Here is a 27,762-nt window from a genome sequence, read left to right on the forward strand (position 1 = left end):
TAACTTTGCAGATGTTGTTTATGCTCTAACAGCAACATTACACACTAATTAAAGTTTACAAAGTTAAATCATAATCAACCACCCCTTTAAACGTCTGTTTTGACATCTGATAGAAATAGTACTGCTCATGAGCAAACGCAATAAAAAAAATAAAAATAAAAATAACGTCTTGCAGATGTCAAATAGACAAATAATGTTTATGACTTGGAATAATACTTCGAATTTATCAGGATTCAGTTATTGATTGATTGCTCCAAAAATATAAAAATGAATCTGAGCCGCAGAAGTAAACGTAACATTTTTTTATTTATGCTTCAAAAACAAACCACAAAACTTGCTTGGAGAAATGCAACATACAAGGAAAAAAAATAACATGTACACCTTTAAATTATACACTTTTATAAACAAAATAAAGTCTATCTCTATATTTTACAACAGCTGGTTTTGCAACAGTTGTCCAGATTGCGAATCATATTTTTCCTCCCTCAGGTTCATTCTACAGGTAAAATACAAACCGTATATTTCTGTATCCAGCTATATACATGACATCATTTCCTTTAACATGTTAGGTTTATAACAACAGTCCACTGGTAAATATCTTCTAAAATCTCCTCATTAAAATATAGAAGTTTTTAACAAAATGTTTACATTTCAGCTCAACTGTAAATTGACTAGCAGCCCAATAATATGGACCCGGTCATAAGAACTGCTGGAATGATAACTCCGTTATTTTCGTCAGCACAAGCTCACGCTAAACACACACACACACTAAAATAGAAAAGTAAACCAAACTGTTAAAAATGAGTGTAATTTGAGGGAAGGGCATTATTCACGTCTCCTTTCACAAAATGGATAGTAGAAATGATTTGCATATGTACATCAAGTGCAAAATTCTACCCTGAAAAAAAACAATTGTTCTGAATCATGAGGGTCTGAAAAAAAATATATATAGATGGGAAAAGTGCATTTCAAAAGATTATGTTTGCACTAAATCAAAAAAGCTAAAACGTGACTTCAATCTGGGGAAATATTTTAAGTGCAGTGCCCAGATTCAAACAGCAGAGGAGGCCACTAACCTGAAGAACTACTACAGTCTTCTCTGCCTTGAGCAAATCTTTACAGGGCCAGGCTGCTTACATCTCGTAACAGAACAGCCTTTACTAATCATTATCTGATATAATAAACTGGACAAGGAGCTCAGGAAGGTTCCTTCCTTTTTCCATGTTAACTAACTTGCTTTTTTTTTGTTCAGCCCTTGAGCTCTGGAAAGTACCTTGGCACAGTCTTAACAGGAACTTTTGCAGGAAAACCCTGGTGACATCAAGAAGCATTATAACAAAGAGGCTTTCGCTTTTTTTTCTGGAAAAATGATTCAGAGCTCTCAGTGCACGAACTATTTAAAGAAATATTTCATCAAAAAAATAAAGATTTTCATTGTTTACTCACCCTAATCTCCTCTTTTCTTTTTTCAGATGAACTGTTCCTTCTTATTATTGCCAATCATTTGACATGATGTCAAATGCAGATCTTTTTTTAAGATACGCCAAAAGGGAATATACTTATCTGTACCCCTTCTAGAAAAGCCGATGCTTGTGCAATTTCTAATCCACTTCGCAGATAGCATTTACTTCAAGACATTTGATGATTCGTAAAACAATTCTTGCACACCAGCTTCACAGTGCCTTCAAAACGCTCGAGATGTGCAGTCTCGCAATGAATATTGCAGATTGAAAAAGTCTTGCTTTTTTCAAGCTGTGGTCAGTATGTAAGACCTATACTGTCTAGGCTTATACCACTGGAAAAATCTGAAAAATGAAGATCTATGCTTCGTTTATGTCTGCTGCTTTCCTAACCAACCCTGTAGAACCATGTGACCGATCTGGCAGGTTTGCAAGGACAGCCTCACAAACGGACTGGAAAACACTGACCTATACCATGTATTGAACACCATCATGTTATTGGTAGAGACTGTAAAATATCCCAGTTATTTTCTCCATCTCCCCCCTCTTTTGTGTTTTCCACCCTTTCTGTCCTCCAATCCTTTCCTCCTCCTATCTCAATCAGTGAGGACAACCAGCTCTCCCTCACTGCGTTCACCCGCATCACTCTCCTCCCCTTCGCTGTAGGGCTGTCTGGGCAGCGTGGCCTCCCGCATCTCAATCTCTTGGTCTTTCATGGGCTCCAGATTCCTGGGGAGGTAGTGCTCCAGGAGGGCAGGGTGCATGGGCAATGGGGCCAGTGACACCGGCTTGGTGGAGTACTGTCCTTCACTGGAAGGGTACGGCAGCTGCTGCTCTGATTGGCTGTGGGAATAAACATCAAACCAAACATAAGGTACTCTTCAAGACTGATGACTGCATTCTCCAACCAAATGCACCACTGAAAAAAAAACAAAAAAAACAATGAGTGTCTGCAGGCATCACCTTGGAGGGTAAGTTACTCGTTGCTCCTGTCGTCGACTCTTCATCATGGCCTTGTACTCTCCGACCCGCAGTCGTCTGCCCTCTACGATACAGGTCCGCTTCGGCCGGGGTTTGTATTTGTAGTCTGGGTAACGTTCCAGGTGCTGCCGACTCAATCGGGCCTGCTCTTCGTAGTACGGCTGCTTCTCCTGATTGGACATGGTCTTCCATCGGGAACCTGAAGGGGTGGCAAACAGTCATGACAGTGAGGTACGGCGTTATATAACAAAAGGAAATCTACATGTAGGCACCAAAAGTACGTGGACACAATCAACGTCGAAATCATGGGAGCTTGCAGAATCCTAGACAACTAGATTATACTGGAAAATAAATATACACTATTTCAATAAAAAAATGAGGTTGCACCGCTGTATATTTGATTTTATGCACCTGTCAGTAATTAATATAGCCACTGAACAAGTTTATTAGAAGGAAGCTTACACTTTCTTTTGGCCACAGTGCGTTAGGAGCAGGTTGTTCAGTGGGTTTTTTGAGAGTTGAAATTCCACAACAAACGGGAAGTGAGAGATAAATCAGAGTAAAAGTACAAAGGAGTGCAAAATAACAAAACAATCAGTGAACCCAAGCACCCATTGACCTAATTCTCTACATGTTGCAAATATTTGACATCGTACGAAGCTGATTTACTGATTGTATGCGTGCAACGCTGCCTTCTCTTAAAGTGTGCTGCGGGCTAGAAAGGTAGCAAACTGACAGAAATGTAGGTGTGTACTAGAAGGAGCTGCGGGCCATGTTCCGGGGGAGAAATAGCATGAATCAGGAGGGTGTCAGTTTCACCACAATGGAATGGAATGCGAGTGTTTTGCGAAAGGAAAGAACTGAGGAAGGCAGAGGTACAGCAGGGGATGAAGTTTTGGGTGTTGTTTTCCTGTCACCCCAGGAGCCAGGTGGCTGTTTGTGCCCTAGTGTGACCCCTTTTTCATCCCCTTAAGACCTTCTGTCCTCCTCTCCATTCCAGGGGGCAACGGCAAGTTACATGTTTGAAAATATAGACATGTTTGACAGAGTAACACCGACACTTGTGACTGTAGGATTAGCTGTGAGCATAACGAACCCACGGTTCCCATAACCCCTCAGCCCATCCCAACAATAAACAACTGATCTCAAGAGAAAGATAAAGGGTTGAAGAGATGAAATAATAATGCAACAATGAGGACAATGTTGTCAGAGCAGGTGCTTCGGAATTCACAAAGAGGAAGGATTAGAGACATCATAGTCACTAGAGCATTCATATTGTTGATAGAAAGTGTGAAACATTTTTGACAGCGACATTTTTAAAAAACACTGAAGGACAAAGCTAACATTATGTGCTTAATCCTATTAATTGTTTGGCAGAGTGAACGACTAAGTACAACAATTACAATTTGCTAATTAAGAGTCACTTTTCAGACTTGTATCAATCTTTTTTTTTCATTAAACATTAATAATTTAATATTTTATATATTAGAAACTAGTTAACAGTGAATAGTGTTACCTAATCTATCTTAAAGGGTTAGTTCACCCGAGAATGAAAATTTGTGCATCTTCTACTCACCCTCGAAGCATCTTAGGTGTATGTAACTTTCGTCTTTCGAAATAATCCAGTCAAAGTCATTTTACAAATTGTCTTTGCTCTTACAAGCCTTTCACTGGGGTAAGCGGGTGTTTGTAGTCAACTGTTCAGAAGACGTCAAATAAAGTGCGCACATCTGTAATAAAGCGTCACTTACACAGCTCTGGGGGGTGAATAAAGGCCCCCTGTAGCGAATCCATACATTTCTGTGAGATAAATATCCAGATTTAAAATGTAATAAACACTTTTTTTCTCACTTCTGCTGACTGTTGGGAACCGGCAGACATGCAGGCGGAAGATGAAAGACATATGAATAGCATACACGTGCCTCTGTGAACAAAGTTTCCTTACTTTAGCAAAGGAAAACCAGTCTCCTCTTGGCTTATTTCGATATAATTTTCTTTAAAAATCCTCGTTTTGTGCTTCTAATTCGTGACCAGCTTTTTGTTTTAATTCTCTCTCTGCGCTTGTCACTAACCACGCAACGCTGACGAACTAAAACATCCGCTTGCATGTCTTCCAGTTCCCCACAATCAGCAGAAGTGAGAAAAAAGGTGTTTATTATGTTTGAAATCTGGATAGTTATCTTACAAAGACACATGGATTCACTAAAGGGGCTTTTATTCATGCCTCGGAGCCATGTGAAGGACGTTTTATTACAGAAGTGCACACTTTATTTCACGTCTTCTGAACAGTTGACAACAAACACCCGCTTACACTCAGTGAAAGGCTTGGAATACAGCAAAAACAATTTTTCACACAGCTTTGATTGGATAATTTTGAAAGACGGAAGTCACATACACTTAGGATGCTTCGAGGGTGAGTAGAAGATGGACAAATTTTCATTCTCGGGTGAACTAACACTTTAAGTTTACTAACTATCAATAAACTTTAACCAGAAGTAAAATCAAAATGTCTTGCCAAAACGAATGTGGCTCCAATCTCTTACCGAGGATCTTGCTGATACTGGAATTGTGCATGTCAGGGAACGCCTGCAGGATACGCCTTCTTTCGTCTTTGGCCCAGACCATAAAGGCGTTCATGGGACGTTTGATGTGGCCAGAGGAGGGACTCCGGGATTCACCAAAGCTTCCCAAACCAGAGGCTGCCAACTGCCCTGTTGGGAGCAAGAAGATACAAAACAGTCAGTCTAGACACACATAACTTCCCTTTGTTTGACTACATGCCCTGCAGCCAAATGCAATTACACATGCAGGTGGCACCTGTATTTCCTGCATGCCAAAGGCAGGTTTTTATTGTATGAGAAACAGTCATAAATTCATATGCATTTGTAAGGCAATTATGTATTTGATAAGAAAAGCACACAACAAACATGACACGTGACATGCAAAACTACAAATCTCATAATGGGCTGTTCGAGGGTTGCACGAAAGACTAGTCAACTTAACTGGTAACCATATACAATTAAACTGGGACGAGGTGATCAGACAGGTTTCTCAGGGGGCGTTTACATAAGATCAAAATGGATTTCAACAGAATAGAGCACAATGCAAGCTATCTTTAAAAGGTTACTCAACCTCAAAATGAAAACCCATCAAACCCATAAAAGCTTTGTTCATCTTTGGAACACTATTTAAGATATTTTGGATGAAAACCGGGAGGCTTGTGACTGTCCCATTGACTGGATATTCTACAAATGGCACTACGGTGATGCAGAGAGACACAGAGGAGACGTACTGATACAAAGTCATTATTTTCATTTTATTCATGTACAAAAAGTATTCTTGTCGCTTCATAAAATTCAGACTGAACCGCTGATGGCAGACGGAGTATTCTGACGATGTCTTTCATACTGTCCTGGAGCTTGACAGTGGAATTTACTTGGCAGTCACAGCCCTCCTAGTTTACATCCAAAATATCTTAAATTGTGTTCCAAAGATGAACAAAGCTTTTACGAGTTTGGAACGACATGGGGGTAAAGTGATTAATGACAACTTTTTTTGTTTAGGGGTGGAGTAACCCTTTAGGTTGACACTCAAGAAACAATGTAAAAACTAATTTAAAGACTCTCCAGTGTGAACTGACTAACACCTGAAGCACAACATGCTAATTACATGACCCATACATACCCTCAGTGTCACAGCTGAGACGGTCCTCATTCATCCGCAGAGACTGTCCATCATCCATCCGCTCTCGTGACGCCTCCTTATAATCACAACAGAGAGACAGCTTATGTAAGACATATATAAAAACATTCATCGGTAATCATTGCATCCAGCTGGCACAGCAATTGGTTTATTATGTTAGCACTGACGCTACAGAAGCTGGTCAACATTATAAAAGCATCTCAGCCACACCTATGCTTAAAAACATAAAGAGCCCTAGAGACATTTGTGCTTGTCAAATATAATTTTGAAATTCAAATATTAATTATCTATAGTCTTCTCCCTTTCAAATGCATCGGTATTGTCGCCTGTCTACCAGTTCTACAAATGTCAAGCTGTTAAAACAGGTTTAAGTGGAATGCTTCAAAACCCTGTTGACAATAAAGGCGAAATCACTGTCATATCTCCCCGCGGTTAAACTGAACTCAAAAGGAGAAACAAAGTGGTTGTCGAAACAGGTGTCTATGGAGACTTGAGGCTGTTCTGCAATTGCCACGTACTCAGACAAGTGAACACACAATGCTGCGGTGGGACTCTAATAGCAGCTGTTCTTGGCTGAAAGGGGACTGTAGCCCTTGTTTAACCGAAATCATGAACCTCTGTAAACCAATATCCATCACTGACCCTGACTGCCCCTCTTCTCTTGTAACATTGTGGGTGTTCTGAAAGAGGGGCGCTTCAAGTGTGGGCCATTAATGGATAGTTGCCCTGATGCTTCAGCCTTGAAGCATGACCAATGGGGACCAGGAACCTTGGAGAACTGGGGTGTGAAGTATGTGAGAGCGTGTTTGTGTGCGCTAAGATGTCGACTCACCAGCCTTGCGTTGTTGTCCCTCTCACGGTCCCTCTCTCGGCCCGTCGGGCCTTGCCCTCCACGCAACAGCTGCTGGGCATCATGAATGGCTTGTGTCACAACATCACCCTCTCCCAAGAAGCCTTAAGTGCGAAAGGGTGAGAGAGAAAGGAAACTTTAGACAAGGTCAAGAGAGAGATACATTTATCCCTTTCCGTCTTGTGACGCACAAATAAAGCATTTGGCTCAATCTCAAGTATATGATCCGATCCCGGATGAGCCCCTAGTCTTGAGTCCAAAGGCTTAAGACGAACTGTCACGTCTGAGGTGCTGACACATTCTCAGGAGCTGGTTCAAAGGAGGAACAGATTTTCTGAACTGCGGACAACTGCCATTAATACTTGGGATAGAAGTATGTTGGTAGTGGCAATCCCTAAGATGGGTCCTTTCTAATGGAGAGCAGAGAGGTCTTTGAAAGTGAACCTCAAGCACTTCCCTCTCGAATAATGCTATGAGTGCACAGCAAGAAAACCACAGTGGATAAGTCTGACTCATAAAAAATTAGAGATATTCTGATACACCTGGCTGCACAACCAAGTTGTGGAACTGTAATAAAGAATTTAACAGTCACAGTCTAAATCTACGGAACAGTTCTGCTGTTGAGAGGCAGTTGCTAGATGAGTTGTAACAAAACAATCTTTTGACGTCTAATCGGCTTAAAAGGGTCATACAATGTTTTTTTTTAAAAGATCATTAGTTTGTGTATTTGGTGTAACAGAATATTTTGACATGCTTTTTTTCCCCCAAATATTTTACATTATTGTAGGTCCTCTATGCCCTGCCCATCTCAAACGCATCATTTTCTACAAAGTCTCTCCTTCCAAAAAGCGTTGTCTGCTCTAATTGGCCAACTGATCCAGTGCATTGTGATTGGCTGAACACCGTAATTACTCGTCGGAAATGTAATGCCCCTTTCCATAAATCACGAATTTTATCTTTCAAAATACATGTAAAAACGGTCATCCATAAAATGCATTGTTGCAAGAATGCTGTTCAGTTGTAAGTAATCTTAAAGATTCCTAAATGAATCTTAAATGAATAAGTGCTTTTGCTTCCACCTAGATAGAGACAGGATCTCCCCTGACATTACTTCTTCAACACTAACTGCAGTTACTGAAACCACGGCTTCTTTCTTTGCATACATTTTTTGGCGGCATTACGCAAATTTTCCATATAGTGACGTAGAAATGGCGGGTTGTGTTTGAATTAGTCATTTTAGGGAGGTCATGAAAGAGTCTTAAATTTTTTTTCTTTTTGGATTTCAGACTTTAGTCTTTCCAACTTCCAACAGATCTTCTTTATGCACCAAGAGCTTGTAACACTCCAAAGAGAAAGAAATAATTTAAATCTCATCATACTACCCCTATAAGGCACATAGGATGGCTTCAACCTTCCAAGTAAACATGTTGGTGACTTGATTTGTCAGTGAGGTGTAGTGTCACCTACTCAAGCTGAGGGCAGATCGATTAGGGCTATGGGGCAGGTCCCTGGCTCGGTACCCTGCTTGCAGGTGGGCCATTTCCAGTGCCTGGGGACTTGGGGTCTTGGGTTTAGCCGTGAGGTTGAGAGGTTGACCGGAATCCTGGAGCACAAAGTCATTGTGAGATTCACTAACAAATCAACAAATGAATACATCTGAGATGACCTGCAAGAAATGGTACCTGGCGAAAGACTGTACCACTGGACCTTTTGACTGGGGTGGAGTGTGGATTGGGCAGCAACGGCAAGGGATATTCCACTGAAAACAAACAAGTTCATTTAGAAGACTAAAACTTAAAAACATTTACAATAGGGTGACCATTTAGAGAGAGAGAGAGAGAGAGAGAGAGAGAGTGAGTGATGATAGAGTGATGTCTCAAATCGTACAGTATTTTTGAATAAATGTCTATATGCTTGTATTTCAGAAGTGAATTGGAATAAAAACATAATTAATATAATTAAAATGTTGATGGGAGTCTTATATCTGGCCGTGGAGTTTGTTTTATGCCTGTTAATGGATGCATCACGAACATTACAAAAATTGTGACTATCAGCAATGAAGGCAATGCTATTCTTTTTTTTGTAAGACCACATCAATCTCTTAAATACAGTAGTGTCCAAAAGTGATGGCAGAGAGGAGATTTCTCAATATTTGCTTTTAATGACCCTACAAGATTTAAAAAATACATAGAAAAACAAAAGGCTCTTGGAAATAAATCATACATATAATTCAAGAATATAATCAGTAATTAATATTTTGTTGGTTCTCCCTTGTTTTTGAACCAAGCACAACTACGCAATATGCTTACAAAATAAAATAATACAATGTTTGAATAATGGTGAAGATGTCCACTTTTCAAGGCCGGACATAACTTTTGGATACTACATTTTTCCATATTTACAAATATGCATAAATGGTCAGTGAATTACTAGTGGTCTGCTACCAAACCCAAGCCCAACGGGACCTGGTCATCTATCAAGTTTTAGGCTAGGTTAAGGTCAATCATGTCTAACATTAAGGTAAAAACTTATAAGTGTTTATCACCACAGAAAATCTCTTATTAAGCTGAATAAAGTCTTTGAGCTCAGGTTCACTCGTGTCCTTGGTCCTCTGCTCCTTGTTTCTTTACAAAGGCGGCTCAATTGTGTCAAGCACGCTGTTAGCCGACTAGCTCATGCACTTGTTCTATTGTTCCCTGTTCTTTCCTTTTACCCTTCATCTTCTAAGCGAAATGAGTACATGCATACAGGCATCAAAGTTTTGCATTCACAAGAGTCTTTCAACTGAGTGAGGGCACAGTGCCATACATTACAGACGTCAATGCAAAGAACCCACTCTGTATTTTATGTGATCAATACACACTCGAAATCAATGGTCAACCCTGAGCCATTCTTCAGTGCTTTTGCAAGGAATTCATTCGGTCGGTCGTTTCAATTAGTCTTTCTTTCTGAAGTTTTTTCCAAGAGGACCAAAGACATGAGCAAAACCATCAAATCATGCAATAACTACTTATATTACAGAACAGACCTTCAGACGAACATGCATTAAGAGAAGTTCTTTTGCAGTTAATACATTTCTAGAATAGCAAGTATTAACTCTTTCAGTTCATCTTCGACCAGACTACTCATTAACTAAAAGTAAAAACCACAGCTGATAAGCTTGTGCTCAAAAGAGCAAGAGCAAACAATTTTTTCAAATAACTGACAAAGGATATTATCTGAAGTCAATTATTTAGGGATTTTTGACAGATGCTATTTGATCCATCTGAAGATAACAGATGGCTGAATCCTGTGCCCTAACAGACTCTTATTGTAAAAGCTACCAGTTGCTCAGTATGCCAATAGGTAGGTCTTTCATGCCTATATCAAAATGTGCAAACAACTCACTCCATTTGGGGATAGAAGGGGAGTCTTATTGAGGGTTTGGTGAAGCTCACCTGGTTTGCAGGGAATGGGATGCCGAGGCAATCCCATCTGGGCCTCAGAGGCGACGGGCAACGGTTGGGCATTGGGATGAAAGGCAGGGATCATAACATACGGCATGTTCACCTGCTGGGTCAAAGGTCACAGAGGACACCTTAAGTCACCTTATATTGTATTTCCACACTGTCCAAATAGTGTTAATGGTAATAAGTTTTATTTATCACTGTCATGTTATGACCTCATATGAATTCATTTATTTCTTAAAACACAAAAGGAGATATAAAACAGACTGTCAAAGCTGATTTAGAGATTTTAGGTGAACTATTCTTTAAAAGGTCTCCAGTAGTTGATACAGGGAAATAAACTGCAAGGTTTTGAATCGTGACATTCAACCTCACCTGAATCTGTTGCTGCAGTAAGTTGATTTTATGTTGCTGCTGTATCAACTGCTGCTGCTGCTTGGCGATCTAAACAGAGAATCAGCATTTAGAAATCTAACTAATTCATGCGCAGCCCAATTTCAAAGAGCACTGTTTTTTTTTTGGGGGGGGGGGGGGGGTTTGGCACAGTTCCTCCTAAACTCTGCTCAGATTGTTCTTGTCACTTGTGTCTCCACACCTGTTCTTGCTGCTGCCTTGCCAGTTCCATCTGTTGCTGCTGTTTCTCCAGCAGCAGAGCGGCCATGTTTCTCTGCTCAGAATGAGCTCCTAGCAGCTGCTCTCGCAGACCAGAGAGCTGGTTTATCATCAACAACAACTGAAGCTCCTTCTCTGCCAGACTCTCTGGGGTTCCTGTAAACACATGTGCACACAGAAGGTGTCAGTGAAACACAAATGTGAGATGAACCACAATGAAAAAACCATTCACACAGAAACAATACTCTATAGTTGCTCCATTTGATCATTTGCATGACAAAGGGAATCCATGTGCAAGGATAAACACGTAAAAAAATTCACCTTTTAGATTGACACTGCCCTGAAGACCCTTCCCAAAGAACTTTTCTTTCCAGTCCGTATTCAGAAGTTTTTCAATAGTGGGCATCACTAAAAAGAGTTTAAAAAAATTATAAATTATAAAAAAAAAATGCAAAAGTAACTTTTAATTATTTCAAATGAACTGCTGGACAAAAGATGTCAGAACGAGAAAATTACATTAATAAATATAAATAAATACAAATTATATTATATATATATATATATATATATATATATATATATATATATATATATATATATATAATATAATATAATATATATTATAATATATTATATTATATCACATTTTATATATATATATATATATATATATATATATATATATATATATATATATATATATATATATATATTATAGAGAAAGAGAGAGAGAAATAGATTATTATTAATTTAATACATTTCACAATATACAAAATACTATAATGTACTTAATATAATGAAGGTCCTAAATGTAGTTAAGGAGACAGACACAGAGTGACACAATAAAGAGACAAATAGAGAAGAAAATGCATTTTTCATCTAGACAAGAGAAATACTGTACTGAAAATCCTTGAACTTAAAATCCCAGTTATACCGAAAGAAAAATTTACGATTTAAAATTGGTGAAATGGGAGAAAACAAAAGGAAAGCCTTTTGAGAAAACACTCAAGGACTCTTTAAAAGGGCTATTAAATGCATCCTACAAATTAAATCACTGAAAAGCTTCATAGAACTTGAATCAAAGGAAGAACTTAGATCATCTCGATGTAGACTGCATTAATAGCGATGGCATCCTAATTGATGAAATACAAGGGCAAACCACTTGCATGGGTTTCCATCAAAATTTAAGACCTCTTTTACTCTTAAACAACAGCCTTGAAACATTGGAACATAATGAATGCCATGGACCAAGAGCAAACATAATTTCTTCTGGTAAAGAAATCATCACACTTACCCTCAGTGACATTAGACCTGCTGTCAGTTTTATCATGAGGTCTGCTGCCTCCATCTTGACTGTATGATCGTATTGGTTCTTTACTGGGAGAACTCTCCTGAAGAACACAGGGACCATGAAGTTATACAGAATTCTTATAGAGCTCATTTTATCTTATAAATACTTTAAAAACTGGGGAAACATGCCAATGTTCCAAACATCCCCAAAACATGGCGAAAGAGCAAATGACTTTCATTTAAATAAAACACCATATTCAAGATAAAGATATCTGATATTTTTTAACTCATTTTGACCGATAGCCAAAACAACTTGGAAACAACACTAAGTCTCTCCTGTGCAGAGATTATAAACATATTATTTTTAGCACAAACTTACTTGTTAGAACTAAATAATAAAAAAACTTATTTTATGGAGCACTTAAAACTTTGGAAATAACTATAAATAAATCAATAACTTTTTTTTCTTTTCAGACAGATGCAGTGGTAACCTTAACATTTTGTACTTGCATTCTCAAACTGAATGCGGTGATTGAATGCAAAATTTTGCTTCAAGAATGAGCACACTGCTGACATGATCTTATCACTAGCACACCCTAAACACTTGACAGTTATTCGTCTTATCTGCAAGGCATATCAGCATCATTTTTTTTTATATCGGGCCAACGCAGATGTTTACATTTTAAGCTTTTATCGGCCGATACCGATAATGTTCCGATAATATTGTGCATACACACAAGACATAAACACTTCATTAAATTCCGGGTCATACCAAAGGAGACTGTGCATTAGGGGGTGCTGACTTCTCAGAGTCTTCTCTGTCTGACAGCTGCCGAACCGACCAATCACTGACCGGAGAGGACTGCTGGGATTCTCGGTTGATGACTCTACCTCCCGATTCGTCGTCTTCAAGCTTGATACCAACACCCACCATGGTCACATTGCCCTTGGTGTGGGGATGAAGAGCAGGTGGACTGGGCTCACACATTCTATAAAACCAAGACATTTAGAAAAAATTTTTTAATTAGTCCATGTTAATCAAAAGAAGGAAACAAGTTTGTCTTACTGTAATATTCTTGCACCAAAAACATAATTTGCTCTGCCTGTGAAACAAAGTTACTTTTCAGCTGATGTCATTAAGGCCTCTTATTTTTTAACCCCTCCCATCCAACCACCTGTAATATAGAGATGCTTTAGAGCCTCAATTCCTGATAGCTAAAAAATCAAGTCCCATTAAATATTCACTTTTATCCAAAAATATGTCATATTACAGAAGTATGCATTCAACATTTCAAACTGAATTAACATTTTAGCAAGACGCGAAAGATGAGAGGTGGTTGAATTTTGAAGCCATGTCAAACTGCATTGCTAACAAGGGTATTCCGGTTTTGTATGGCAACTGTCTGGGAAGAACAGAGACCACAGAAAGAAAAGAAAAAACAGCTGACTGCTTTGCATAAGGAACAGAAGGGGTTTTGTAGAGCCCAGACACAGGCTGCCCCATTCAAACTCTTTCACCAAAGCCACTTCTTCGGGGTCTCTGAGGTTCAGGAGGATATTTGTGCATGTTTGTGTTGTGTGTGCGTATCCCAAGTTATTCAAATCTGTCAACACACTGTCAGAAAACAGATGCAAGACTCTAGTGTGCCCATCAAGTATCTGGCCATCTCAAGTAGCACAGTAAACCCTTCTGCAATGAAGGACAAGAGGAGGAGAGAGATGGACAGAGGGAAGGAATGAAAAAGAAGGTGATTTCAAAATTAGCCGAGGTCTATAAACACCTCTCGTCTTTCGCTGTGCATGACAAAGGGAACACAAGACAACCCAAAGAAAACAAACACGAGGGAAAATGCATCTCTCCCTTTTTGTTCCACTCTCTAGCTCCCTGTATATATATATATATATATATATATATATATATATATATATATATATATATATATATATATATATATATATATATATATATATATATATATATATATATATATATATATATATATATATATTATATATTGCCCATTGTTACAGAACAAGGGAAGTTTAAACAATGGGCATGACACAGACAAAAGCAATAGGCTGCAGGAAACACAGCAGGGTAACAATACAAACGGAATGTGCCGATGGTCCGTGGCAGAGGACAAAAAATGCGGAACACTCACTGGGCCGATTCCAGTTCCTCCTGTACTTTTTCATCTACTCAGAAAACACAAAAGCAGCTCGTGCATTTACATTAAGGCACAAGAGAAAGGTTGAACACTTAGCACTTTTTGAAGTAGTGATATGCCCAATGTACCATGCAGGAAAGTGGTTTGGGTAAAAGGGCGTATTTTTCTGTTCATGTATTTGCCTGAACTAGAAGCTAACAAAAACATTTTCTGTAAAATAAAGGAATTGCATTTGGTTGTGAGATGGTGCCACAAACTAAAGCAGTCAATTTAGATCGCTCTTTCGCTACGAATCAGTCAATGTGAAGTGCAAACTTGATACGGTCTTCCCAAATCAGATTTAGATACCAAGGACAAGACCCCCTTCCTTTCCCTGGGAACTGAGTACACTCAAGAAAGATCCTTGTCAAATAACCTGCCACCATTGGTGCATTATAAATAAACACTCGCGAGAAGTCTGCGCTATTAAGTTCCTATTGTGTGGGAGCTAAAATTATTCCTGTTCCCCCAGTTGAGGAGCACTGATCCACAAACCAGGTGCAGGAAGTGTGAATTCGTCAGCTCCTTCCAAGTGCACTTGTAGTTCTAGAGATATTCCAGCTATTTGCTTGGAGGGATTTGACTGTCAAAAAATGGCACAGCCTCAAGCTCTAAACGGACTCGTGAAGATTAATGCTAAAGAGAAGCTTCTCCACGCTCATCGCGCACAAGTGTTACAATGTTACATTGTAAAAAGCAACAGCTGGATGGGTAAATCCTAAACCAGCAAAGCCGAGAATTCACGCAAAATTATATGATATGCCTACTGCACATTTTGCATGTAGCAGAACTTTCTGAAGCACAGTGGTCTTTTTATAAATTCTAAATGTAACTTCATCCAAATCTCTAATCTGAACTTCAGAACAAATTAAAGAAGAAGGTAACAATTTTTCATAATTGTGACTTTTTTTCTCACTATTGCAACTTTATGTCTTAAAAAAAAAAGAATTTATCTTACTGTAAACAAGATTTTTAACTCAAAAACAGGCTTACACAATACTTCATTATATTTTAAAAAGGAAAACACACACACAAAAGGACGGTACTGACAGCATTGTTCTTGATCCTCTTTAATCTTGGCTCCAAGCAAAATGTGAATGAGTCATACTCTTGGTGATTGTGATAAGAAATATAATGGCAAGCTCTTATGTCAGCACATGCAAAACAAGCCAGAAGAATCAACAGTATGATTGATGGTAACTGACAGTCGGTCTTAATAGAGAAGTCGTCACTAGTTTGTTCTTACCTGTTGTTAGGATGTGGAGTCATAAGACATATTTCCCAAGAGCTCTGACAGACTTTTGTAGATAACATCAGCCTCCAGGTTCTTTGCTTTTATACTAAAACACTTGAAATGAAATACTTCCCACAGTCAGGGGTGCGCGAGACAAAAGCTTAAGTTTGCCTTACAAGTCGCAACATGTCGTGGCCCCACATTCTGGCCGCGCTCCTCTGATGCAGATACAAGTTTTTTTTTTATCGTTGTCGTTTCGATCTCTCCCTTCCCTAGATGATCCTGAAGTGGTTCATTTCCACCTTGTGACAAGTTGGGCTTATACAAATTCTCAAAAAGCACAAACAAAACTGTCAGGAGTGCCAAAAACAAGCTTGTGCACGCAAAGACATTATTTTACCGACATTTAAGCAATCGTTTAAAGAACAAAAGACTCTTAGTGACACAACACCAGTTTGAACTTGAAGCCCAAAAGCTCTTTTTTGCTGTTTAACCTCCTAAATCATTGCACTTGGCAATTAGAGGCACATAACGATTAGACACATTCTAACTTTACAAACACCTGTTGAAAACCAACTGCAGCAGAGCGCATTGGATGATGGCAGGTTTCATTTAAGACATGAACTCTTTTGGGTCTTCAGTTAAAAGCAGAAGTGCTTGTAAGCTTTGAGCCTATCAGCATGTAATGCAAAGTCCAATCAGCTGTTGGAACTCAACAACAGGAGCTTCCAAACCCGCCTGACAGTAACTACTCTTGACAAAGATACAGAGCCTTAACCTACACAAACAGTCTACCAACCTCAAGATCATCTGGCCAGTTTTCATTGTCTTCTGGTTGTCTCTTGGAATGGGTTCCATTTGCCAATGTGGAAGTCTAGAGGAGCAACTCATCTTGTTATATAGAAGATGTTGGACACCCCCTTAGTAAAACTGTCCAGTGTCCTCCCAGGAACGGAGAAGATAGCTGATGCTCTCGATGCCGGATGCGCAAAACTGTGGTCACAAAAGTATGCCCTATAGCGAAGGCAAACAGTAGCATTTGCATGACGTTTGCCTCAGTTATAGCTATCCACGGAGTACTTTACACAGATAGGGATTTGATAACATTGTAAAAGTGAAACAGGAGAATGATATCCAAGAATAAACAACATGGCACAAAACAAAATCAGATAAATATATAAAGAACATTTTGTTCGTTTTGATTTGACTGCTGAGGACATTTACATTTGCTGTACAAAAAAAGGGATACATATCCCTAATATAAGTATATCTGATTAGACTAAAATAATATGTAAATTGATCAGACAGTGATTACATTTTGATAGATACAAGAATAAAAACATTAGGTAACAAGCGAAACGTCTTCAGGAAGAACAATGATATTAATTCATTGTTTCTGATGAGAAAATATAAAACATTCCAGACCAGTAATCTTAGGGTGTGTGTTATGCAATATTTTTAATAACTGTTCATGCCAAAGCTTTACAAACTCTAAAAGAAACGCCTTAAAACGAATCACGTAGTAATTATAGTCAAGACAACCATTTGGCATTTACGTCATAGGAAATATTACAATGTAGCTTTTACGATGACAGTTCAATCACAAACACAAAATGTTGAATATGCCAAGAAAACATTAAAACAAGCGCGCAAATCTAAAACAACGATGGTAGTTTTTCCACCTCACCAGTCGTAAACCTTGTGCCAAGCTAGTATTCAAAATACCTTTTCCACAAACAAGCAAATTTATTTTTATTAAGTACTGATAGCTGACTTTTGTGTAATAACAGCTCTTTCTTGATGGTCTTTCCTCTTCCGTGCAGGGGACAGTCCCTGATAATCCCCGGCCCTGCCTTAACTCACCAGTCTCAATGTTTTGAATGCAGAAAAGGAAAAAAAACAATGCAAATCAACAGGGTTTACACATGAAGAAACCACAAGGACACATGGATTCACAAACAAACTGTGTTATTGGTTTATGTCATTATGAATCGAATATTGTTTCCGGGTACTGTTTCAATGGGAATACTATCTCAACTGCCATTTATGAGCAGCACTATATATTTATAGCACACCTAAGCTTAACTCATGGTTTATGATACAGTCTGGGCTCATGCTTTCCTGACCACCAATATTTTAAAAAGTTCAGAAAGATTAGGGATCATGGTTTTCAGTAGCAATACAGCTCACTGTGGGTGTATATTAGGACCATTTGCTGTTTGCTTTTGGGATCTGATTGTTTGCATTTGGTCCCGGAAATGGTGACGTCTGTATTTTTGTGACTTGTATATACTTGTTTAATTTGAATAGAGTTTCCAACTTTCTTTAAATCTTCCTGGAAATTAGGAGTAAAAAAAAGACTGGTTCAATTCCGGTGATTCCTCAACTAAAGACACACACACACACACACACACACACACACTATATAGTTTTTTTATTTATTTATTTATTATTTTTTATTTATTTATTATTATTTTATTTATTATTACGTTTTTTCAAGATAATATTCACAATTCTTATATCTTTGATTTTTATATATATATATATATATATATATATATATATATATATATATATATATATATATATATATATATATATATATATATATATATATATATATATATATATATTAGTATAACATAACATTTCCTAATTATATTTTTGTATTATAATTAATTGAAATGGATTAATAAATTAAATATTTTTTAATTCACTTTTTTTCAAGTACCTTAGGTGTGACATCATTTATTAAAACTATTTTAGTTGCTAGACTTGATAAACATAACTAAAAAATGAGTAACTAATGAAGATTCACCAAAGGTTGGACAAAAGTGAAAGTGCACTCAAGATAAAAATCTGTATACGCAGTATCACTACGCACAGTGGGCATAGTTTCCAATGAATCAAGCTGTAATTTTGTCAAATTATGCAAATTGTATGTATATTTCTGATAATACAAAAATAACTATATTTGGTAACACTATAGAATAAGGCTCCATTCGTTAATGTTAATTTACTACATTAGTTAAACTAAGCAAGGACAATCCCTGTACAGCATTTATTAATCTTAGTTAATGTTAATTTCAACATTTACTATTGCATTATGCAAATCTAAAGATGCGCTTGTTAACATTAGTTAATGCATTGGGAATAAGCATGAACTAACAATGAATAACTGTATTTTAATTAACTAACATTAACAAATTAATAAATAAAGTAAATAATGTATTGTTCATTGTGTGTTCGTGTTAAGCAAGCATCAACTAACATTAACTAATGGAACCTTAATCTAAAGTGTTACCCTATATTTAATATACAAATAAAAAAAAATAAAAAAAAATATGTTAATATATTTTAATATTAATATTTCTTTAATATGTTAGTCCCATGACAGAATGTTTTTAAACACAAAATATCATTTGAGATGTTGGAGATGTGGAAATTTCATAAAAAGTTGAAAACTTGGCATATTATGCATGCAAACAAATTAAAAGAGCTCATTTTTCAAAATATCTGAAGCAGCGTCACATATTTCCCATAAGTCAGCCCCGGATACATCAAAACACACATTGTCTGTGACTTTCTCCAGTCGATTTTGTCTTTTTCCACAACAAAAGCAGCTTTAAAGATCAGAATTTTGGGCTCATGTTCTTTTGAGACCTTCTAAATAAGACATATAAATGGGAAGATGGTACGACCACGCTCTGGACACAAAAGAGGGGGAAAGGAGAAAGAAAGGAGAGTGGGTCGCCGCCGTTTTTTCCTCCTTGTGCTTTTGAGAAGAGCAGGTTAAAAAGCAGCCTCTTTCATTGTGCCTCTCTGGGCCTAAAACAGTCCGGTTATTGTGGCGCCAAGTGAAAGGCTAGTGTGGCATTTATCTGAGAGACAAGAGGAGGGGGCAATGAAAGGAGGCCGAGCACAAAACACACTTGGAATAAAGAAATATAACAAGAGAAAGGGAATAAAGGGCCCCTTTGCGGAGAAAAAGGCACACAAAAACCTTCCTCCACCCCCTTCAGGCAAAGAAAGACATAGGCGAAAGACATTAAAATGTGCTATTTTCTAAGCCTGGCACACTTTTATATTCAATCTTGATTCAGATTTTTATAGAAGCGTACAGATGCAGGGGTTTGTGCGGGATGCATTAGACGTTGTTTTCCAAAGCAAGCTACGGATAATAAAATCAGCTCCAGAAGACTCTAGGTCTAGCCTGCATGTCCTTGAATGACTACGGGTCTTTGAAATAAGTTAGGGGTCTTTGAGAAAAAAGACACTGCGTCTATGGCATTGTCATGGCAACCAGATCAGGCTGTTTTGTGCTGTGAGGAACATAACAGGTCATTCTAATTCTCCAGGTCAAACTGAAGATATGTAGGGAAACAGCAGGAGCTGATGATAACAGAACGGTTTGAATGATTTAAGACCTGATCCAAAAAGGCATCTTAAAATTATCATTTCAAACCAGTGGAACACGGAAAGAGATTATTTGCATAATGTGCATGCTCCGTAAAAGTAGTCCATAGGATTTATGTCCTATATTTGAAGATTCATATAAACGGTACTAATTTTTCTAAGTTGTAACTATAAGAAAGATTACTTGAATAGATTTTACAAGAAAATATTACGGTCTTTTTGTTTCAAAATGTCATGTTTAATTGTGTTACTAATAACACGTTTAACCTGTTGTTTTCAGGTTACAGTTGATTTACAAGAATTAAAAAGAAAATTACATTTTGTCCCCAAAACATGTTACCTGTCATTTCTTTGTAATTATTTGTGAAATTAACTAGTCTTACACTAAATAGTTTTCAGTGTGTGAAAAACAGTCTTAAATCTTAGTTGTTACTTGTTACAGATCTTCTCCTTGCCTTGCTGGACTGGAAAAAAATTGGGGCAGAACAGTTTTTAATTAGAAATTGCTAGTAAATGTCACAACTTATTACAAAGAAATGCAAGAAACACATTGAATTAAATGTGTTATTTTGAAGTTGAAATACAAAACATACTCCGGAAATCTTTTTTTACAGTGTATCAAAATGCTGTAAGACTCTGGAGAACATGAGAGTAAATAGCAAAAGAAGCTTCACTTTTGCATGAACTATTTAAAACTAGAACAAATCCGGCTACAACAATGCAGAAACCTGCCCATTTTTTTTCCCTCATTTCACACATTCAGATCGCAGAGCTCCATCGTTCAACGTGTGGACCCAGACAGGAAGAGAAGACGAAACCTTCACCTCTCAGGACATCCTGAGACCCTGCGCCTCCCTCCCCACCCCACCCCACCCCGCTGGCCACTTCACCGGTGCAGGACGGAGCACGTGGGCTCCTGCTGTCAAAAACAGGATACACACTCACCGCACGGCTGAGAAACAACGGTTAATAGAGAAACGAGAGTGGCATGACAGAGGAACACCAGAAGGATATGATGGAACTGTAGAAGGATTTGGGATGTTGTGAGAAAAAAAAAAACAAATCTCCTCAAACTAGGAGAACATCAAGTTTACTTCTGCTTGTAAGGAGTTTTATCTATGAGCTATTCAACTAAAAAAGGATATTATTTCACCCAAAAATGAAACTTTCATGTTAAATTTCTAACCCTTCTGCATTGTGGACACTACAACCTGTGGTATTGAAAAGAGCTTTAGTAATTCGTCAAATGACTTTGGTTTTGGAGTACGCTTAATTGAGGACAAAATTGTGAACTATTCTTGTAAATCAACTTTTCAAAGCATGTGTTGCATGTCTTTGATTCCACGTGACTAAGAGAGAAAAGAGTCATTTCTGGGACTGGGTCAAACACGAACAGTCTCCGGTCGTGTAGAAGAATGGTGAACAAACAAGACCGAGCGAATGCAGCACGGGAAAGAGCGACTGGAAAAAGTTTCACTGCTAACAAATGTTGAGCTTGTATTTAAAAGCCACATCAGTAGGCAGTATCACACATTCTGATAACATCTCAAGAGATGCTCCTCAAACATCTTACACAACCAGAGATACACACACTTCCACTAACATACAAAAACAACCCCCATTTCTACAAAGCCTCCAACATTTTTACTCAAACGCAAACTTTAATTATCACACTGCCTATGTCAGCAGTAAAATTAAGCTCCCAATATTTCAACCCGAGTTTGCAGCGATGCTCCGCAGTCACTCTTCCAAACACAAATACAAACTTTTAAAAAAGTCTTAAACTTTTGCATTTAAAAAACCCCAACCTGAAAAAAATGTGGTTCAACTGTAGAGAAGAGATATTTGTCACCTCTTACGTACAGTGACATAAATTGACGGCTTTCTGGCAGACGCGCTTCCCCCAAGCTTTCACTACATTAAAATGCTTTCTTTGTAATCTGTGAATGTTGCATTTCTGTGATTCTTTGTAGTGATGAGTCAACTGCAAATCTGAGAAGGAACTAAAAATGTTATTTCGCTTTCTCTGAAAAAGTCAGGTGTCAAGCAACGTGGTTAAAAAAAAAGGTCAAAGAATTTATTAACTACCTAAGGAACTAACTTTGTTTATGTTTGTGGTCTAATAACATTATAAAAAACGTGTAAAGTCATCTATATGTTAATAGAATAATAATAATGATGATTTCAAAACTCCTCTCTTATTTCCCCTTTCGAGAGGGGACAGATAGACAGATAACACTGAAGGATATTATTATCATCTCTCTTTTTAGTACAACTTTTACACACTTAGAAAACAACATGGTAGAGATAATAATAGAGGTTTCTGAGACCCTAAATACATATTTTTTTTTTTTTTAATGTGGGACATCATGTGTAATAATAAAATGTCAAAGACATCAACCCGAATGGATTTTCAGACAATAAAAAGGATCTCTCAGAACACAGAACTACATTTTCCGAACTGTCATTATGTGAGCTCCCCGGTGCAATCTGTGGACCGTTTGTGTGAGTGTTAATTAATAAATAATCCTTGAAAAAAAAACATGAGGCTACGGTGGTCTATTAAAATATCAACCCGCAGGAACACTACGCTGTGTTCTCAGAAGTCACAGTGGGGGCCACCACAGTTCATGCAAATAACTGCGCGACTATTTCCTGGTCACATTCATTACAACTGAAAGCGGCCTTACTGTATTAAAATGACAGTTTATCCACCTGTGAGTGAACATAGCAAGACATTTGTATTTTTACACATGCCAAACAAACAAATGAAGCCCACACAAATCTGTTGACAATATTTGCACTGACGTTATTATTCAGATTAATGTAAATGATTAAACAGAATGGAACATCACATTTAGTCTGGCTTTTTTATATTTCTAGTGCAGAGACATAATAAAGAATTATTTACATATGAATAAAAACACTTCTGTAGGGGATAAAATATTTTATACAGTGATATGCAAATTAAAAGTATAGCAATTCATGAAAGCGTAGGATTTTGGGTTACATTATTTCTGAACTACTATGTAATACTAGTATTATTAAATTTTTATTGACTTATTTCTTTTTAATTAACCAGAATTAGCCACAGGAGTATTTTTAAATAACTTTATACTATATTTTCCAGATTCTAGAACCTACAAACTAGAGCCTTGGGAACATTTCTGGTGCCTGAGCAAGATTTGAATAGTGCATGTTTGTCTGCTTTCAATTCTTTCAATTTTCATTTCATTCAGCACAATTCTTCCCTAATTGAAACAATTATACTTACAGGGCATAAATCCACCCTGCAATTTGCCCCTGAAACTTTTATATGAAAACCTTTGTTTAAGCTCACACCCAAAGCATCATATTCAGTCCAAATCAAAGACACGTTGAAGCTTGCATCACATAAAACTTCACCTTTTGCACATTACATGCTTTAATAAATCTAAGAACATGCTGCAAAAACAAACACACATGCTAAATAAATTCAAAAGTCTAGTCACAGCATGAAGGTTCAAACCTGTTTGGCAATTACTCAACTCAAAAAACATTTAAGATTTAAAGTTTAATATAATATAATATAATATAATATAATATAATATAATCTTTGCAAATAAACACATTTTATAAATGGAATTTGGTGCAAAATAATACTACCACATAAATGTGCTGTCAAAACTAAATAACGGTGCATTAAAAAATGCATATAAAAAAAACAGAAAAATAGATAGCACTAAAAGCAATAAAAAAAAATAGCATGAAAACTTAAAGCAAAACAACTGAACACAACACGCGCAATGTTGCAAAGCAAGTCTTACCTAAAGTGTCTGAGTTCACTGTTATGACAAAAGCCAGAGAGGGATGCTCGTTTTGATGGGCGGCTGTCAGATTGTGTGCTGAAATTTCTCTGTTCTAATGTTCTAATGGAGGTCTGTCTAATTTCCGCTGTGGGTCTGAGCTCATCTCATGGTAAAGAGGGTAGGTGGAACAAAAACTGGAGGTTTTAGGCAACATGTAAATGAAGGGTTTAAGTCTCATGGCACTTTCCAGTTGCCACCTCTCACGTGCGGTATGGTTTTTACCCATTTCGGACAAGATAACTTGCGATTAGGGATTATTTATAGAAGGCTTCTGTGCTAATGACTTAAGATGGATCTATAAAAAATATGTGCAATGTAGTAAACGTTTAAGTGCATTTTTCTAACTTTTGACATATGCACTGTTTAGAAACAGTGATCAACAGGAAACTATTTTCAAGAAGGTAACATTCTGTCACAGTTTTTTTTTTTTTTTTTTTAAGTAGATCTTCAGTGTTCCTAAACATTATGAACAAAAATCACAGCAACAAAACTTAGCCTATAAGTAAGCAGCCATTTACAAACCCAAAACAGAGATTTATAAAGTAATCAAACATGTTTTAAGATCTTTACAAACAAAATTACATTTCATATTTTTGACAAGGCCCCAAAACACTGAGCTCTTTGACTCCAAACACAAGCGGCTGAACTCAAAGCGTGAGGATGATTTGATGGACAGCTGCAATGATCGAACGCATTTATCAGCGTGAGCTTCTCTGGCCTGCTCTGTTTGATTTCATTGATGTTGTGGCGAGCCCTGAAAAACTCACTTAACAAGCTGTTGTTCTCCCTCTCTCATCAAACCCCGGCTCAATAGGACACATGAAACAATGCAGACCCGAACAGAAGAGGTCGAAGTTTGAATAAAAACCTAGTCTATGGGGAAAAAAAAAAAATCACAAGGTTGTCCGTCCGTCAAGTTCTTAGCACAAATCTTGAAACTTTTTCTGCATCGTGAAACTGATAACCTATAGATGCATTTGGCTCAATGCTGACAAGGTTTAAGTTAATGAAATTATCCAGGTAAAAATATGACGGATGACCAAAAATGAAAGGGCAATCCTCTCTCTAAACAACTCCAAGTCTAGTTTTTTTTTTTTAAGTACATAATTTTATATGAAGATAAAAGTAGTGTCAACCTTGATATAGAAAGGAGTAAAGAAGCGATATTGGACACGCCAATTAATTTGTTGAAACTTTAAAACACTTTAAAACAATGTTTATTTGGACAAATAATGGAAAAGTATTATTACTTCCTTGCATTAACTGGAAAATCCCAACAGCTTTATCAATGAAAACAAAAATGTATAATATAGTGTAAAATAAGTGGTCATTTACTTCTCCTTTCAGCTTTTCGCTTAAAACCGCATTATGATAATGACCATACTTTGATCCAGGTATCAGTCATTGGAAAACCCCTATCAGTCGACCATTAGAAGCCAGAAGAGAACTAAAAAAGCTATTAAAACAACAAATTGTCAGTATTTTTGCCCTCCAATGAGCTGTAATATAAATTTCAGCCTTGATTTTTCAGATTAGAGCACCACAGCATTTGTATAAATCTGTCTGATCATGAGGTGATGTGAGCTCAAGACTTTGCAGAGACCGGATGTATAGACTCACTGTGATCTAGAGAAAGCCACCACTGGTTTCCTAACCTCTCAAATGGAGTACAAATATACAAAGATGTGGGTAATAATAGAGCTGAAACAAGAGAGGGATGCAAAGAAGGAAAATAAGTTACAGCATAAATATAAGATGGGTAGAAGCGAGGGGAAAAAAGCAAAAGGTCATAGACTCCCTACTGACAGGCAGCTTTGTGCGCAGTCAGCCACTGTGAAGCCAAACACTCTCTAACACTTCACCAACTTCCCCTTTAATGATCCGTCGACATGCCCGCTCACAATGGAGGTGCACAACTCAGGTGCTGGATGTTCTTGGTGGGATAAAAGCGGGATATGCTGCCTGCACTGGCACGGCAGGCTTATTTAACCATGCAGACACGGACCCGGACAATAAAATGTCCACTTAGAGCTCATTATCAAAGTTGAACACCTATTCAGCGATTGTGCCACAGCTGCTCTGCCCTGAGGAGCTCTGCTTTCTGGTTATTCCGGGAAGGCAGATATTCTTCAACAGAGAGATCAACAGTTCACTTCACACAGAAAATCTGTCAGACCCGTCGACTGCCTGAATAGCAACTCTAAGCAGGTCTCAGAATAGAAAAAAATAGAAGAAAAAAAAACTTCAGAACCAATAAAAACAGAGTTGAGTGTAATCTATTTTAATCAGATAAGTAACAACAAAGTCAAATTCTGCGTCAAATTTAAAAGTCACACAACTACTGATGTACAGTGATAAACAGTTTTTATATTATGAATACATTTTATGAAATAAATATAGGCCTGTGTGTGTTTGTAATGAATAATATAAAATACTATAATATATATATATATATATATATATATATATATATATATATATATATATATATTAAAAATCAAATTTTAATTGATTAATGATTTTTTTTATATATATTGTAAGTGTAAAATATGTGTTAATTTAATTTCTGAACTCTTGTGTAATCTTATTTGCTGTCATTGTAGAAATCAAAGCAAAGAGCCACCTGCTCTTAGAATATCGACATCAGCCACTGATCCAGGTCCATAAGGGTCAACCATTACTAATGTAGGCTAATGATTTCTTTCATTTTTCTTCTTAAGAGCCTAAAATGACAAGTTCTAATGCACCCTAAAGCATTTTTGGCATGGCCATTTAAGAGCCATTAATAAGTATTGAGTTCACTTTCAGAAATGAGTGCATACACACAACCCAAACAAAGCAATATGAGCTGACAAAAACATCAATTAAAAATGCATTTAATAGTTTTTAGAAAGTTTGCCAATATAAGCTCACCTTAAACCAAAACAAACATATCTGCAAACACTTGCTTCTTTTCAGTAATCGATGTCAAAATAAGTAGGAACTTCTTTGAAATAAAACAACTAAGAAGTGCTTCTTACTGTACAATGAATTACTGCAATGGCCTTGAGAGGACACTGAATCATTTTCAGCTCACATCAATAGTTACTGACTGAATACGAATTGAAAGCACGCTGTCATTTCCTATCATACCATTTCATATCGTACCGCAAACATGCAGTTCTGACACACACCACAGAACACTTTCAGGTAAGAAACTAGTTCATTTGATACAGACATATTAGTCAAAGTGAGTTTGTTTACTCTGCAGGTTCATACAATCGGGCCATTTTGGTTAAACGCTCGCGAAGGTGATTCAGTTAGATGCTCTTGTGAATCAAAACCCTCGTTCCATTGATCTACTTCTGTTAGTTTATGCATTTCTCACTACAGACAGAAACAAACGTGTCGAACGTGCCAAACACTCGTGCGTAAAGTTTCAAACAAAGCGCCATTTGCCCACTTACCAACTCCAACAGAACTGTTCGCTGCGCTTTGCGCTCGCCAAACTTTATTCCTTCAGTCTTTCCGTCGTCTCTGGGTCGCAGAATCGAAAACGCCGCAATGCAAAATGTGGTTTCCCCTCGTGTCAATGAATAATACGTCTCTGTCTATCAACGGCTTACAGCACAACCTGAGACTCCGAGCGCACAGCTGATGAATGCGTCGCACTGACTCTCGACGATCCAGCCTCCGTTCACTCCAGAGTGACTTTGTGGTGTTCAGTTTCCAACATT

General features: G+C 37.4%; 1 protein-coding gene across 3 annotated transcripts; it reads right to left on the reverse strand.

The window, feature by feature from the left end:
• Positions 1-287: 287 nt before the first annotated feature.
• Positions 288-27,762, reverse strand: LOC128022100 (transcription factor SOX-13). Of its 3 annotated transcripts, none has more exons than XM_052609342.1 (14): positions 27,493-27,762; positions 13,114-13,330; positions 12,346-12,442; positions 11,373-11,459; positions 11,035-11,207; positions 10,815-10,883; positions 10,431-10,545; positions 8,676-8,752; positions 8,461-8,596; positions 6,976-7,097; positions 6,126-6,201; positions 4,985-5,152; positions 2,424-2,640; positions 288-2,303 (listed from the first exon to the last, which is right to left on the reverse strand). In XM_052609342.1, the coding sequence occupies exons 2-14, from the start codon at positions 13,327-13,329 to the stop codon at positions 2,057-2,059; spliced, it is 1,800 nt and encodes a 599-aa protein (XP_052465302.1). In that variant the 5' UTR covers position 13,330; positions 27,493-27,762; the 3' UTR covers positions 288-2,056. The 3 variants fall into 3 exon arrangements, with proteins under 3 accessions (XP_052465302.1, XP_052465304.1, XP_052465303.1); XM_052609344.1 differs by having other exon boundaries at positions 10,431-10,542; positions 27,493-27,761; XM_052609343.1 differs by lacking the exon at positions 27,493-27,762 and adding an exon at positions 24,005-24,416.

This window comes from Carassius gibelio, chromosome A11 (genome assembly GCF_023724105.1).
Source record: "Carassius gibelio isolate Cgi1373 ecotype wild population from Czech Republic chromosome A11, carGib1.2-hapl.c, whole genome shotgun sequence".
NCBI classification, from domain to species: Eukaryota; Metazoa; Chordata; class Actinopteri; order Cypriniformes; family Cyprinidae; genus Carassius; species Carassius gibelio.